Source organism: Eutrema salsugineum, unplaced genomic scaffold (assembly GCF_000478725.1).
Source record: "Eutrema salsugineum unplaced genomic scaffold, Eutsalg1_0 scaffold_15, whole genome shotgun sequence".
Classification (NCBI taxonomy): domain Eukaryota; kingdom Viridiplantae; phylum Streptophyta; class Magnoliopsida; order Brassicales; family Brassicaceae; genus Eutrema; species Eutrema salsugineum.
The window spans coordinates 1,624,130-1,640,666 of NW_006256867.1; the positions used below are offsets into that span (position 1 = coordinate 1,624,130).

At 41.0% G+C, this 16,537-nt stretch overlaps 1 protein-coding gene across 1 annotated transcript; it reads right to left on the reverse strand.

Annotated features, from left to right (window-relative positions):
* Positions 1 to 246: 246 nt before the first annotated feature.
* LOC18021784 (indole-3-acetic acid-amido synthetase GH3.3) lies at positions 247 to 2,725 on the reverse strand. The gene is made up of 3 exons (XM_006404722.2): positions 2,368 to 2,725; positions 2,181 to 2,282; positions 247 to 1,752 (listed from the first exon to the last, which is right to left on the reverse strand). Exons 1-3 carry the CDS (start codon positions 2,685 to 2,687, stop codon positions 390 to 392), a joined length of 1,785 nt encoding a protein of 594 aa, XP_006404785.1. The 5' UTR covers positions 2,688 to 2,725; the 3' UTR covers positions 247 to 389.
* Between the last annotated feature and the right edge of the window lie 13,812 nt (positions 2,726 to 16,537).

A 16,537-nucleotide genomic window follows, 5' to 3' on the forward strand; every position in this document is an offset into this window, starting at 1 on the left:
ACCCAAGTATAAGAAAATCCAAACTCCAATAAAATATATAAGAAAATCCGGTATCTATTTTGCTTTCTTAAACACTTCATTTAAAAAAATTCAAACGAAAGCTAGACGGAAGTATTTCCTGATGATGGCTTAATTAAGCCAATAATTGAAAGGGAGAAACGTATGTATTTGTTCGTAATGATAAGTTCATATGTTTGAGTTAACAAAAAAGTTAAAGAGTAGAATTAGATAGTATTATTTCTTCGGAATTACGTTACTCAATTATTTATTACTTGAATTCAGACAAAGGAGAGAGAGAGTGAGTGAAGAAAAACATTGATCGGGTAAAACATCCGTACACCGAACTTATTGTACGACTAACAAACCCTAAAAACAAAACAAAAACCTTCTCAACGACGTCGTTCCGGTGACCAATGTGGCAAAGCCGGGCTGAAATGCGTAGATACAACCCTTGAGTCAAGCAACTCCATAATTGGCGTGAAGCTCACACACCTCGGCACCTTGTACTGATTGATCGACGCGCCTCTCGATATTGCATAGTCCATGAGCTCCTCGAACGTCCCGTTCTTCACCACACGTATCTCGAGCGGTCCAATAGACTTATCAGCAACCCTACTCTGTCTATACACAGAGTTCAACGACTCCTCCATTTCAAGGCAGCACCTAGCCATGACCTCGTCGCTTGGAGGGTTTGTTTGATCCTTCACAAGAAGCTCCCAATAGATAACATAATGGCCAGGTATAGACTTCGTCTCCGCGTAGCTCGTGTACTCAATCACACGTGTTCCTTGCTCTCCAAGCAACACCGATGCGTTCTCGACCGCCTTTTGTAGCTCAGCTTCATCGGTTTTATCAGACTCGATGCTAAGCAAAACGTTCTTCCTCCTCACAAACTTGAACTGAGGAGCTGAATTGTAGAATCCAGTCACCTTAAGAATATCGCCAACTCTATAACGGTAAAGACCGGCATAGGTTGTGATCACGAGCTCGTACTGTTTCCCTACTTCAACATCAGCTAGCTCCACGAGTTCGGCTTTTTCAGTTGCAACTTCATGAGGAAGAAACTCGAAGTAAGCCATGTTTGGCATAATTGTGTAAGAAACCTCGGAAGGTTTACACATTGGTTTCAAGTTAATCCCAAAGTAACTCTCGGACGATGCGTACATGGTGCAAGCCATCGGTAATCCACCGCTATAGAACTCAAGCATCGGTATATACTGAGCCATGGCTCCGGTAACGATGACGTCAAGGTACTTAGTGTTTGGCCAAATCTTAGTAATGATACCTTCCCAATTATTGTCTTGACAACAAACCGAAGTTATGAAATCAGCCAGTTCTTGGTCCGGTTTTTTCAAGATCTTGGACATGCTTTCTCTAATGGCCGGATCAGAGATCCTCGAGCTTAGGGTTCCGGTTGAGATATCGTGGGCGAGTTCTTGCCAATTGGTTTGAAGGAACCGGATTGCACGGAGGAGACCGGAAGCGAAGACGGCACCAAGACGAAGGACTTCGTGACGCATAAGGAGACCACAAAGCATTTGAGTGTACATGCTTTGAGATGAGTCGGGACAAAGGATGGCTTCGTTAGGGCTCGTGTACACGTTGTAGGGATCGTACGGACGTCTCTTGAAATGTTCGCTTTTGTAATAACTTGTGAGCACCGGACGAGCCGGTAATCCACCGGGAGTCTTGGATTCCGATTTCACGAACAGAAAGTGTAGAGCCTTGCCTTTGTCTAATCCCGGTACGTAGCTGCGACAAAAGAGTTTTGTCAGAATTATTAGTATCATAAGGTGACAAATATTTCTTTAATAATTCGGTTCATCATTGCCAGTAAAATGAAATAAATGACAGTTTAAAAGAATAACTGGGAAAAAATGCTAAAATTGTTATAAAAAATGAAAATTGTTTGAATATTTTTTATTAAAGAAATTATAATTTTAGTTGGATCTTTAAGTTAAAAATTAAACTTTCAAGAACTAGGGTTTATGAGTTATGATATATGGTTTAGACTTTCAGATTTAGTTTTTCCATATTATATTAAGCAATTAAGAATTATTCGTAAACTTTAAAACTATATATATATACTACTTTTTCATAATTCTAATGTTAATTAATTATCACAAAATGAAAGTTAATTTATTGCATTAATAAAATAAAAGGAAATAAATGTAACTAACAGATTCATCACAGGCATGAGAAGACTGTATAATAGCTGACGTCGGTCCATATCTTCTTCAATGGTGGGCATTAACTTCCTTTCACCAGCAGATGTCCCAGAGCTGAATACAAAATGATCAATATCCACAATTATAAATGATTAAATATACAACCAAAATGATCTAAGTTTTCTATGTAAATTCATACCTGGTGAGGAACTCGGTGATGGGGTTTGAAGACAAAATCATGGACCGGTCACCATTTGCTATACGTTGAATCTCCGGTTTAATATCGTCGTAAGTAATAACCGGGACTTTGTTCTTAAATGTTTTTCGGTCCGTAAATCCCTTGAGACCAAACCGTTTTAAGTACTCAGTCTCCGAGTTACGACTAAGTATCTCCTTAATGACTTTCTTTTGAACGAAATCAACGTTACGTGTCATCTCTTCGATGAACCTGAGAGCCTTCAAATCCTTATCGGACGGTGCATGAATCATCGGAGACTGCAAAGCTAAATCAACGGTCATGATTGAAATGTGTGTTTTCTCGTAAGTGAATAAATGAAGCTTTGTGTTTTGTTTTGATGATACAATAACTCGGCGAGAAATGGGTCTATTTATAGTGTGGCAAGGAAGGAAGAAGCCACGTCAGCGTAATTCCACGTGGATATAAATGTGGGACCGCTTGTGTGTAGGGCGAGAAGGGGGACAAGAGGGACAGTTGACACGTAATATATTGCTAGTTTGGGCAGACAAGTGGGACCTACATGTCTGTGCCACGTTGGCATTTTCCTGTGATTAGGCAATTTAATGTCATGACCGTAGCAGCTACTCGTCAGCCCGTACGTACCACGCGGTTCCCTTTTATTTTGGCTTGTGATTTTGCCTGTCGCCGATAGCGACTGTCAATATACTTAAAAAAGAGCTTTTCGTTTTTTCTTTTGTTATTCTCTTACTTATCAACGCTAGTGACATTGTCTATTTGATTAAGCATGTTTAAGAATTGATTAGTTGATGAATTGAAGGGATCCAACTGTTGTTATTTCCGGAGCCTACTTAGTTATTTTATGTAATCCATGCATTGACTTTGGTTTCTTCGTTGGAATATACATTTTACCTTATTTTATTTGGTTTAGAACTAAACCTCAAAAAAATTTTTGAAACAGTGTAGCTTTGCATGTTAATCTACATTTTTTTTAATAACCATGATATCTTAAAGACTGTTTAGATCTTAAAACTAATTCCACAATGATACGTATTTAAAAATATTTTAAATTTAAAGCGCGGTTAAGTGGTCAAATGAATTCGAATCCATGAATCTTCCACTTGAAAGTTATCACTAGGCCAAGACAACTTGGTTACATGTTTGTTGTATAGCATAAGAAAAACTTAGGTTCTATACATGTTTGTTGTATAGCATAAGAAAAACTTAGGTTCTATACATGTTTGTTGTATAGCATAAGTTTCAGATAACAGTACTCTCTCTTTGTTGGTAACCTGAAAAGATTTTTTGTGTGAAACTTGATGGAACTCGTTGCCGAATCTTGATCTGCAGAATGAGTCATTTACCACTCGAAACTTTCAAGACTGAACCAGAATTCATTGGTTGTTTCTACGAATACTATAGTTCAAAATTATAGATATACTTACTCCGTATAGTTGTGTACTCACATAATAATGCATGAGGGCTCAAGATAAAAGAAGGAGATTAAGACATTAAGTCTTACGAATTGCAAAGGTCGTGCCGTCGTGGTGCAACTACTAGTTGGTACAATGGTACGTGCTACTATTTATTGACAATTAAAACTAATTCTTGATTTGGAAGAACTAACTCTAAAGCAAATAAAGGCATGCATGGGACATTTCGTTTCGTTTTGCTCGTGCTGTGCCCACCCCAACTTGCAGTGCCATTTAATTCTAGGATTTTGCTTCTTCTTCTATATATATTTTTTTTACTTATTTCCGAGAGAGCAAGAATTGAAATTACTCAAATTAGTGATTATATCTGTTTTTTTTTCTGTGTTTAAGTGGTCGATTATTTTATTAAAATATATAATACACAAAATTCCACAGCAAATGTTTTCTTAGCTTTTTTTTTTCTTGTTAAATATGTTTTTTTTTAGCTTCTTAGCTGTTCTATTTTTTTTTCATCAAAGTAATTTTTATAGAAACAAAATCACGAATTTAATACTGTACATTAAAAGCATATTTTTAGGTAAATATTCAGTTTGACATGTGGGCTTTAAATAATGGTAATTAAATAAATATGCTTAATGGTATATATAATAATAAAAATAGGATATATGAAAATGACATAATGAAAGGAAAAAGAAAAATTTAGGAAGACTGATGGCACGAGCATGCCTTATCTTTCATTAGACATTTTAAGGGGAACAAACTGCTCATAGAAATGGACACTTGGACCGTTTCAAACATTTTTTCTAATATGTCAAAGTCACTATTCCTTAGTATTGCATACGTTAATTAGCTTGCTCTAACTATGAATACTTGAATAGTTTACTTCTTCCCACCTTTCTCTGTTATTTTCTCGAGTAGGTATGAAATTCATAACTAATTTTTCTTTGTCTAACCAATTTGTTCGATGTGTCTAAAATAGCCACACACACAAAAAAAGCTCACTTTTGAGCATTGATGTGCTTATAGTTGCAAAAAATAAACCAAAGAACAATTTCTATGAGGGGTTTAGGCCAAGATTTGAATCCAACCATCTACATGCTTCCAATGTTGGCCTCTTCTTTGGCCATTGAATAGGGTTTCCAAAGATTAACTTGAACCTTAATTAGTTCAGAATCTATCCAATTATAAGAGAAAAAAAATATTACAAACAGTGTTAAAAGTCATATTACTCTATTATAAAATGATCTTATGTAAAAACACTAGCAATTTATGTAATAAAAGATTGTCAAATCAGTTAAAGGAAAATTGTTTCGATTATACTTGAGGTCGACCTGCATGCTATCTTCGGAGTGATGTTCACTAATCCGGCTTATATTTCTTTAGAATGTTAAGCAATCCAAGTATGCTCCATAAATATATTGTGGAGAGCCTATATTTCCTTAGAATCTTAAGCAATATTTGACTTCAAAGATTGGTTGATTATTATTCATTACTGTAACGTTTCTATTATTTTCTTTCTGTCTTTCAGATGAAATTCATATGAAAATTATAAAACCGAGAAATGTAAATCCACAAACTTATAGATAGTCGGAAGCCTCAGAACGAACGACAATTTCACTAAAACTCGTAAAACTTTACCTACGAAAAGAGGATCATTACAATTTAAAAATCTACAAGTTCTTTCACTTCAGGATCGGATGATTTGAGGATCGGATATTGTAAATATTATCATTTTTGTTAATATCATAATTATTAGTAGTAGTTAGTAGACAGGTGCACGTTTAATGTTTGTTGACTTCTTGTCAATAATAGTCTTTATTAAGACCAATGTTGATATCTCCGTGCGCAAGACAATCTATATTAATTATGTAACCCCAAATTAATTATTTATAATGTTTTAGTATATTTTAATTCAAGTTGTTAAGTTTTTTCTTCTTTTTTGATAACTAAAAATTATTTTGTTTGATAACTGGTTTAATTTTTTTGTTTCTTGCACATCCTTTCATGTTGTTCATAAACGTTGAAATTATAACTTGTAAGAAAACATTAGATTTTAAAATATTAATTAAGCAATTTTTGTGATGCAAGTTGCAAATTGTTTATAAACATGTTGTTCTTTTATTTATATTGTTCACAACATATAACATTAATAAAAGAACTCATAACAAACATGTAAATTATTTGATTTATAGCGGTACTAATCTAAAATTTCGTAAGTAGTTTTACCAAAAAAAAATAATAGTAATAATTTCGTAAGTAGTTATGAGTTATGAGATATTCAATTCATGATGAAGTCAGTCACGTATAGTAGAAGTCATCCCTTTTGCATGCTCTCTTATTTTGAAAAACTTAATAGAAAAACAAACGAAATTAAATTTACTTCTCATGAATTTTCGTGAAAGAATCCGTATAAAAGAACGCAAAACAAATCTTCGAAACGTATGTGTGCAAGTATTTTAATGTTCCAGTCAAGTCATCGAAAATTTTTTGTTTTTTCTTTGGTTTTTAGTACTTGCTCATAAGTTACATTGGTAAACGATTTTTTTCAAAAAAATTAACGAAAAGAAGAAAGAGAAAAGTCATAATGTTATGTTTGTTCCCAGCTAGAAATTAGTACATAGATCATAGATACTGTTGTTGTAGATGGGTTGAGTACACTACCATTTTTTATAATTTCGACTAGGTCTATTAACGATTTGGTAAGGCTCGACGAAGTCAAGGATCATTAAGAGTTCGTTTAACGAGTCAAAACGAGGTCGTTTTGAAGATGAGATTCATAGATAATAGGAGCACCTCGACCGTTTGACCTACCCTAACCGAAATGTAACCTCATCTCACTACTATAAATAGTTCTGTAACTTCATTTATAACTAAGAACTCGATACTTACGAATACAAAACTATATACTTTCACCTCGATCAAAAGACCTCGTTTGTCCATATAACAAGAATCTCTGAACCCTCTTCAACGACATTTTACCGAATTGACCTCGTGTGCTTATATGAACAAACAATTGGCACCCCTGTGGGGCTAAGAGATTTCTTTCCACGCAAAGAGGAGCTCGATGATGTCGGGAATTCAAACCAACGCGACGACCAGTCTGCCCACGTCGGCAACTGCCGAGGAAGGGCTTAAAGTACCACTAACTAGTGATCAAGAAACCTCGAACAGGCGATCGCCGACGTCGAATCCTGTGGAGAACGCAACCTTAGACCCAGAAGTGCAGAATGTATACCAAAGCGCACCGGCCCGCACCGATGTCGCGACATTATTCGAAACAATGATAGTTCGAATGGAGGAACTGAACCGTCAGACGAGTGTTTGCCTGGACAAACTAGCTGCAGCACAACTCTCATGCCAAGATCAAGTCAATGTGTTACACTCATCAGAGACCCAAGCGCCGGGGAGGCAAGCGCAAAGAATCCAGCGCGTGCAGCGCATCCTGTTCGGAGACTCGTCTGCACCACCAACAACAGAAAATTACCCGACCTTGAACTGTGGTGAAGTGAATACCAGAGCACCCGAGCACGAAACACGTCTAATTCCAATTAGAAACCCCCAACAAGACGAAGAGATAAATGAAATGAGGGCAAAGCTGCAAGCCATGACTTCGCTAGTAACCAAGCTACCATTTCGGCACCTGAGACCAATCGCGTAGAGAGCCAAAACACCCCATTTACAACTCGAATCACCGATTTCCGATACAAAATCAAGTCAAGTTCAACCTCCCGACGTACACGGGCAACTCGGACCCTAGTCAGTACATGACCGCATTCAACATCCAGATGGGTCGAGCACGATTTACCCCCAAGGAGAAAGACGCAGGTTTCTGCCAACTGTTCGTCGAGAACCTCAGTGGCGCGGCTCTTGTCTGGTTCTCCAAACTAAAAGCAAACTCGATCGACAGCTACCAAGCGCTGTTAACTGCTTTCCTCAAAAGATATATGATGTTCATTCAGGGAGAGGTATCCAGCACCGATCTCTTCCAAATCAAGCAAGGTGAGAAGGAATCCCTTCGATCCTTCATCGGCCGATTCAACATGATACTTTCTCGCGTCACAGTGACCGATGAGGCATCAATATCGACCCTCCGAAACGCTCTCCGGTTTGAGACGAAATTCCGGGACAGCCTCAAGTTCGGCGCTCCATAGACTTTGGAAGACGCTCTTCACCGCGCCAACCCTGTATATCGAATACGAGGAGGAGAAAGAGACCGCATCGCCAGCAAAGACGACACCGAGACAACAACCTGCCAAAAAAATCCTCAAGCAGGATTATCAGGAGCCTCGACAACACCTGGATAACAACTATAGAGGCGATAACAGGCGAGGGACAGCGTACAACATCAGTGCTCTGCAACAAAATCGCCAGTATCAACCTCAATCAAACATATGGCAATGAGGTGACCGTGGAGAAACGAGACCTTTCTGCGATTACCATAACAAGTATGGCCATCCGACCGTGATGTGTCGCGGGCTACATGCCTACATACTCGCAAAATATCGCAAGGGAGAAATCGCCTTCGCGAACCAACCCCAAAGCACTAATACGCCTCCCTCCCCCTCGTAAACGAACAAATAAACGATGATCCCACGAAGAGGGTTCGGGCTAACCAACCTCAGAGCGACACCCCTCCTGCATTAAAAAAAAAAGGTATTTATGATTATGGACAGCCTATCGTCATGCAATGATTTCGTTCGATCGATAAAAAAGTACGGCCGAAAGGTCATGCTCGCTTAGAAATGGCAAATCAAATACCCCAAACCAACTCCCAGCGAGGCGGTCACATTTTCGAAAATCGACGCAGAAGGAGTAGATATGCCACACAACGAACCACTCGTAGTCAAACTGCGGATAGGGGACTGCGAAGTATCACGGATCCTAATCGATACGGGAAGCTCGGTGGACTTGATCTTCAAGGAGACCCTCGACAAGATGAAACTGACAGATCATCACCTTAAATCCTCGGTCAAACCGCTCACTGGGTTCGACGGAGATACGGTATATTAGATCAGAACAATCGGACTCCGAGTATACGCCGCGAAGACGACTCGACTTGTAAAGTTCATTGACGTCGATAAAACCGTCATCTACAACGTGATCTTGGGAACACCTTAGCTACAATCTATGTGAGCAGTGTCGTCGACCTATCATCAATGCCTTAAGTTTCCAACGGCGTTCGGAGTGAAAATTGTTCGAGGATCGCAAGAAATGTTGAGGCTTTGCTTCGCAACCGAGCACAAATTGAGGATTTCGACCAATGTGTGCCTCACTGTTACACCCATGATCCAAGTCGATCTGCCGTGACAAGAAGGACCTAAACGTGAGCTTATTGTCCAAGTGAACATTGATGAAAGCAACCCCGAGCGGTGCGTAGGAATCAGAGCTGACCTAAAAGAAGAAATAAAGGTTGAGCTCCTTAGACTCCTTCGCCGGAATGCTTCAACGTTCGTTTGGTCAGTAAGTGATATGCCCGGAATCGATCCCGCGATAACAAGTCACGAACTCAATATCGATCCGACATTTAAGCCGATCAAGCAAAATAGGAGAAAGCTAGGTCCCGAGAAGGCCTAAGTCGTCAACGATGAGGTCGAACCCTTGTCAAAAGCGGGCTCGATCATCGAGGTCAAATACCCAGAGTGGCTGGCAAACCTGGTAATCGTCAAGAAGAAGATTTGCAAATGGCAAATTTGCGTGGACTTCACTGACCTCAACAAGGCATGTCCAAAAGATAGTTTCCCCCTGCCACATATAGATCGAGTCGTCGAGGCGACTGCCGAGAACGAACTCTTGTCATTCATGGACGCCTTTTCTGGGTACAATCAAATCACTATGCACCCCGAGGGACGCGAAAAGACATATTTCACCACCGACCTAGGGACTTACTGTTATAAAGTGATGTCATTCGGATTGAAAAACGCAGGCGCGACCTTTCAAAAACTAGTTAACTACATGTTCGCCGATCAGTTGGTACGAACGATGGAGGTTTATATCAATGATATGCTAGTAAAATCACTCACCGCTGGCGATCACATCGGTCACTTACAGGCCTGCTTCACTGTCTTAAACCTATACAGAATGAAGCTCAATCCGACTAAGTGGACTTTCGGGGTTACTTCCGGGGAATTTTTTGGTTACATCGTCACCAAACGAGGTATCGAGGTAAACGTAAAGCAAATCGACGCATTACGAAGTTCAACGCCTCACTGGCCAGATCTCGGCCCTCAACCAATTTATCTCACGTTCCACTGACAAATGCCTCCCATTCTATCAACTTCTTCGAGGCATTACGTGTTTCGAGTGGGACGGCAAGTGTGAAGATGCATTCTAACAACTCAAGCAGTACCTCACGAATTCGCCAATTTTAGCAAAGCTTGAGACGGGCGAGACCCTCTACCTTAACATCGCAATATCGAATTCAGCAGTAAGCGGAGTACTGGTCAAGGAAGATCGAGAAGAGCAAAAACTGATTTTCTACGTCAGTAAAACTTTGGATGACACGGAAAAACGTTATCCAACATTGGAGAAACTCGTCTTTGCAGTCATTATGTCCGCCAGAAAGCTACGGCCCTATTTCCAGTCACACTTGATCGTCGTCTTGACAAATCAGCCGCTCCGAACAGTACTACATAGCCCAAGCCAATCAGGCCGTTGGCAAAATAGACAGTCGAGCTGACAGAGTAGGACATCGAATACCACAACAAGACGAGCGCCAAGTCCTAAGTCCTCACAGATTTTCTGGTAGAACTCCCCCTGAGCTGATCTAGACCAAACTTCCGAACGAAAAATGGTCTTTATATGTTGATGGATCATCCTCGTCTCGAAGCGCAGGTATTGGCATCCGTTTGGAGTCCCCGAGAAAGGAAATATTGGAGCAATCGTTCCGGCTCAATAACGAAGCAGAATACAAGGCCCTATTTGCGGAACTTCACCTAACTCAAAGAACCAAAGTCAAGAAAATCGAAGCTTTCTGCGACTCCCAGCTTGTCGCCAACTAATACAGTGGCGATTACGATACCAAAAACGATTGGATGGATCTATACCTTAAAGCAGTCAAGAAACTCACTGATCGCTTCGAATCTTTCTCCCTCACCAGGATCCCAAGAAGCAACAACACATCCGCAGACGCACTCGCCACCCTTGCCTTGATATCTGAATCACGCCAGAGACGAGTTATCCTAGTCGAAAGCATCGACACCCCTAGCATCAGTTTACCTCAGGGAGTATGCGCCATTCGCGAACTCAAAGCTAACAGCATTGACCCCAACGAAGTACCTCTCCCCGATGTCGTCGACGAAACCGCAAAGAAGGAACCCTCAAACGATGACTGGAGGATCAAAATCTTGCTTTATATAACAGATGACCAAATCTCACCCGACCGATGGGCATCAAGACGCCTTAAAGTCCGAAGTGCGAAATATATCCAGTCCCACGACAACCTCTATCGATGGAGTTCATTGGGAGCCTTGCTCAATTGCCTGCATGGTGAGGAGACACATGATGTCATGAAAGAAAGACATCAAAGTGCATGTGGCAATCACTCTTACGGTCGAGCTCTTGCCCTCAAATTAAAAACCACAGCCACTTCTAGCCGACAATGTTGACAGATTGTGACAAATTTGTTGCTGGCAGCGAGCAATGTCAAAGGCACGCACCCATGATCCACGCACCTGCCGAGCTCCTCGCAGCATCCTCGCCACCTTATTCCTTCATACGATGGGCGATGGACATCGTTGGCCTGCTCCCCCGATCCCGCCAGAAATGATTCATGCTTATTATCACTGATTACTTTACGAAATGGGTCGATGCGGAATCATATTCTAAAATCTATGCAAACGATGTGAAGACTTCATTTGGAAAAAATAATTTGCCACCACGGGCTTACCTACGAGATCGTTACCGACAACAGTCCCCAGTTTGTCTCTAGTATATTCGTGAATTTTTGCGCCTAGTGGAAGATACGGTTTAGCAAATCTACATCGCAATATCCGCAAGGAAACGGACAAGCCAAAGTGACCAACAAAGCCATCCTCGAAGCCAAGAAAGGTTTATGGGTTGACGAGTTACAAGGAGTTCTGTGGTCACATCGAACCACACAGCAAAAATCGACGAACAAAATTCCTTTTTCTTTATCACACGGAATGGAAGCTCTGGCCCCAGCTGAAGTTAATTTACCGAGCATTCGCAGAGCGATACTAACACAAGACAGTAAAACTAATGGAAAAATAATGAAGGACGGCCTAGATATGCTAGAAGAAGAACGAGATCGTGCCCTACTACGGATGCAGTACTATCAGCATCAAGTCGCCTGTTACTACAATAAACGGGTTAAAGATAGATATTTCGAAACTGGTGATCTCGTTCTGCGCAAAGTATTTGAAAATACTTAGGAAGATGGGGCCGGAAAGTTGGGCGCGAACTAGGAAGGTCCCTACCAAATCACCAAAGTAATGAAACCAGGTGTGTACGAATTTATGACCATGCGAGGCGAGATGGTGCCATGATCGTGGAACTCTAAGAACATCAATCGATACTACTATTAATACCAAAAAAAAGGATGCTCACCGAGCTATACTCGGTCGAGCTAGATCTCGAATGCGAACTACGATCGGCTTGATCCCAATTTGTTGGGTACGTAGGCAACCTCTTACGAAGTTCAGCTATTAATAAAATTTATCTTTTACAAACTCTTTGCTCGACATCTTTTACATCGACATCCTAAGCTAGATGTTCGATCTCCAAATACGCATTTCCCTACAATGCAATTTGTTAATAAATCCTAAAGAACAAAAACCTTAAGATTATAAGAAAATAAGTCGGGACCAGTCCTTCATCCTTTCTTAAATCACCCGAATAATTACGTCGAGAACATTCTCACTATTCGGACACGATTAATGAAATAAAACAGGATAAGCCGAGTTCTATCTCGCATCTATTGTTCTATTAAGCTGAGTTTTACCTTGCATCTATTGTACTATTTGAGCCGAGTTTTACCTTGCATCTATTGCTCTATTAGGCCAAGTTTTACCTCGCAATTATGGTTTAAAACAATGGAAGTTTTTGAGCGAGCTGTTACTTGAAGAAATAATTTTCATTAAAAAAAAACAGGATGGGAAATGTTACAAACGAGTTCAAAAAGACAAGAGACAAGGAGAACAAAGTACAACAAAGTAAAAATAAAAAGATTTATTCCTTAAACTGAACATCGCCTTCGAGATTTTCTTGATGCTCAGTTTCGTTGCCATGCGAGCCACCACTTGGGGTCTCAGGAAACGGTGGAAGCAGGTCACCTTCTTCGAGATCGGCATTCGAGTTCGGCTCTCAACTCTGTTTCGATCATATCTTTGTCCTTCTTCAGTCGAGTAAGGCATTTTGGAGCCAGCGCATGTATTGGCTCCTTGGGCGGTTGCAACTCACAATGAACTGAGCAAGAGTAAAGGGAATCATCTAAGTCGAGCTTACGAACATTCAGACCACAACATAAATTTTGACTAAAGATTCCGGACATACCTTAAAGGCGAAGCTTGCCATATCTTTGAAGACACCATCAGTGCCCATAGGGACTTCAGTGGTAGATTCCCTTATCATCCCGAAGAGCTCAGCACAATTATCGATATTGTTGACAAAAGGCTCGCTCGACTCAGGGTACTCGAACAAAAAGCTCCAGTCAATCTCCATGACTTTCTCACCATTAGATGGAGCAACTTCATCCGTTTGCTCACCTCCTCGCTATCGACTTGATCACCATCATTGTCTTCTCCTGATGGCTTCTTCCTTTTTCCTTTCGCCTTAGCATTGGCGACCTTATCCTTTACCTGCTGCGCAAGACGAGCAGCCTCAGCTTCCTCCTTATTCTCTTTTCGTTTCTTGTTTTTCTTCCTCTGGTTCTTCTCCTCTCTCCTCGCCGATTTTGTGGCTTCATCGACTTCATCGTTTGTCTGGCAAGGTTCCTCTTGATTCCCCGTATTGAGTTTGGGATCATGTTTAGTGACCTGAGTCTCGACCTCACCTTCAGCAATAGACGCGAGGTTCACATCTTGTTGAGGAACGACCTCGGCATCCTCCTGAACCGTCGGCATCTGATCCGAATGTTCTGATCGAGAACCAGAAAGGCGTTGAAATTGGCTTCCATTTTTCTTAGCCTTAACCTTGCGGTGAGGCTGCGCGTTTACTTGGATTGGAGCCATCTCAGTCGATCTCTCCCTTGGAAGATTTTCTCTTTCCCAACTAGCTGAAACATAACTGTTTTTAGACCAAGACGACAAACGCGGGAACATCGACAACAATTTACCTACCGTTTGTAATGTGGGTGATAGCGGCTTCGACTCTCCGGCGATGAATGTCAGGCCACTTCTGAATTCCACAAAATCTGAGTTTTTGGAGATTCTCGAAGTAGTTCTCTGGGTATGCGTCGAGGTTAACGTTTCGATCTGCAAAAAATTGAGTTGTAAGTAAGAGATGAAGGAAAACCAAAAGATTGATCGAGCTGACGATCTACCAATGCTTCTGCTCCACTCGCTTCTAAAGTTTCTAGTCGTGTCGACGACCAGCGACTCGTCGACTTTGGCATAAAAGAAAGACGCCTCCCAATTCGACGTTTTGTTGACAAGATAAACGAAAGAACAGTTCCTTCCAGCTTTAATCGTGTAGGTACCCGGGATCGAGTTGTTCCTTTGGACAGTAGTCATCTCCTCGAAGAAGCGTTGTCGACGTTAACCTCGACTTCGCTCCCAAAAAGAAGAGCCGCGACCATAAACTGAATCCCCGCCGGAAGGATCTGCGAGAAGGCGATACCTCGTCGATCAACATAGTCCGTCAACAACCTCGGCAAAGGGACCCAAAGGTGACAAAGGCTAAACCAACCTTCATACAGCGTAACCCAGCCTTCCGGAGCTCGCCATGGACAATCATCAGGACCCGGCGACCTAAGCTCGCAGCAAAAACCACAAAGCGCCCGCATCTCTTCGAGGCGTTGAACCGTCATCCGAGACCTGATATTCACCAAGCGATTCTTGATGTTCCCCTTGTGCTTGGAACCCTTCCTGCGAGGTTTGGCCTGGTTATCTTCCTCCTCCTCGCCACTATCATCGACACCATCCTCGACCTGTTCCGCGGCATCCCCATCACGGGAATCTTCTTCGAGATCGACCAATTGAGGACTCGAATCTTCACCTTGCGGAAACGCACCATCGGGGCGAACTCGATCATCGGCTAGCGGCGATTTTTCTCGATACGATTGAGTTTCGGATCTCGAAGATACCACAGGTGAGGAGCTTTCGTTCCCCGAAACTTCCTGTTCAGATCTAGAATCAGACTCTAAGCTCGATTTGATACGTTGCTTTCCCAAAGCCATCACGCTACGTCAGAACGTAATCAGAAAAACACAATGATCGGAGAAATTAAACCGTAAAAAGAAAAACGGAGACGACGGAGAAGATGAATTTTAGAGAGAGAGAAAAAAATTCTAAAAAGAAGGAAGAGCAAAGTTACCTTTTATCAACGGAGAATAAAATGAGAAAAAGAGAAAGTGAGCGGAATATATAGAGGAAGAGGTAGCAGTTACCAAGGAGAGTAATGATTACCCGGACGCGTCCCAATAATTAAATTAAATGTGGATTCTACGCGCTTCCAAGGGAGTCAACTCATAACGCGTGTCTCTTCATTTTTCAAGCCGACATTTACACATAATTCTTCGATTTTGCTAAGTGTTACCTCGTCTCAATACGCCTCGCCATCGACCTCGACCATAAGATGTCAATCGAGAAGTCATCAAGGCAAGACGTCGAATATCGATGTAACATCTCCATCAACGGGCTGGGGGGGGGGACAATTGTTATAGGTGGGCTGAGCACAGCCCCTTTTTTATAATTTTGACTAGGCCCATTAACGATTTGGCAAGGCTCGACGAAGTCAAGGATCGTTAAGAGCCCGTTCAACGAGTCGAGACGAGGTCATTTCGAAGATGGGCTTCGTGGACAATAGGAGCAGCTCACCACGTCAATACGGTTGGAGCAGCTCGCCACATCACGATATTTAGATAGACGGTCGGTCAAGTCTACCTACCCGACCGTTCGACCTACCCTGACCGAAATGTAACATAATCTCACTACTATAAATAGCCATGTAACTTCATTTATTACGGGATCTGTAATCTGAAATAAAGACTAAGAACTCAATACTTACGAATACAAAACTCTATACTTTCACCTCGATCAAAAGACCTCGTTCGTCCATATCACATCGAACTCGACTCAATTTAACAAGAACCCGAATCCTTTTCAACGACATTTTACCGAATTGACCTCGTGTACTTATAGGAACAAACAGATACTAGTTAGGTAACTTTTCTATATATTTTGAATACATATTTCTACAATTATTTTTGAACTTTTATATTTATACACAGTATATCCGAACTGCAGATAAATGGTGTTAGAAAAAGTTCCTAAGTCAAGCTGAATTTATTTGTATTGTTTTTTTAAAATGTTTGTTTCAACGGCTACAAACATCCTTTCATTTTCTTAAGCGTTTTCGATCCAAATTCTATCTATTATCACCTTTGTATTTGAAAGATTTTGAAAATTACTTACAAATACACTGTAAACTCTAAAGGGGTAATTAATTTTTGGTCGAACTCTTAAAAGGTCTTTGTTAAAACTATGAAAAACACCATACATCAATAGATAAACCTGATGCATGGAAGTTACACCCATCTCGTAAACTTTCCCACCCTTACGATC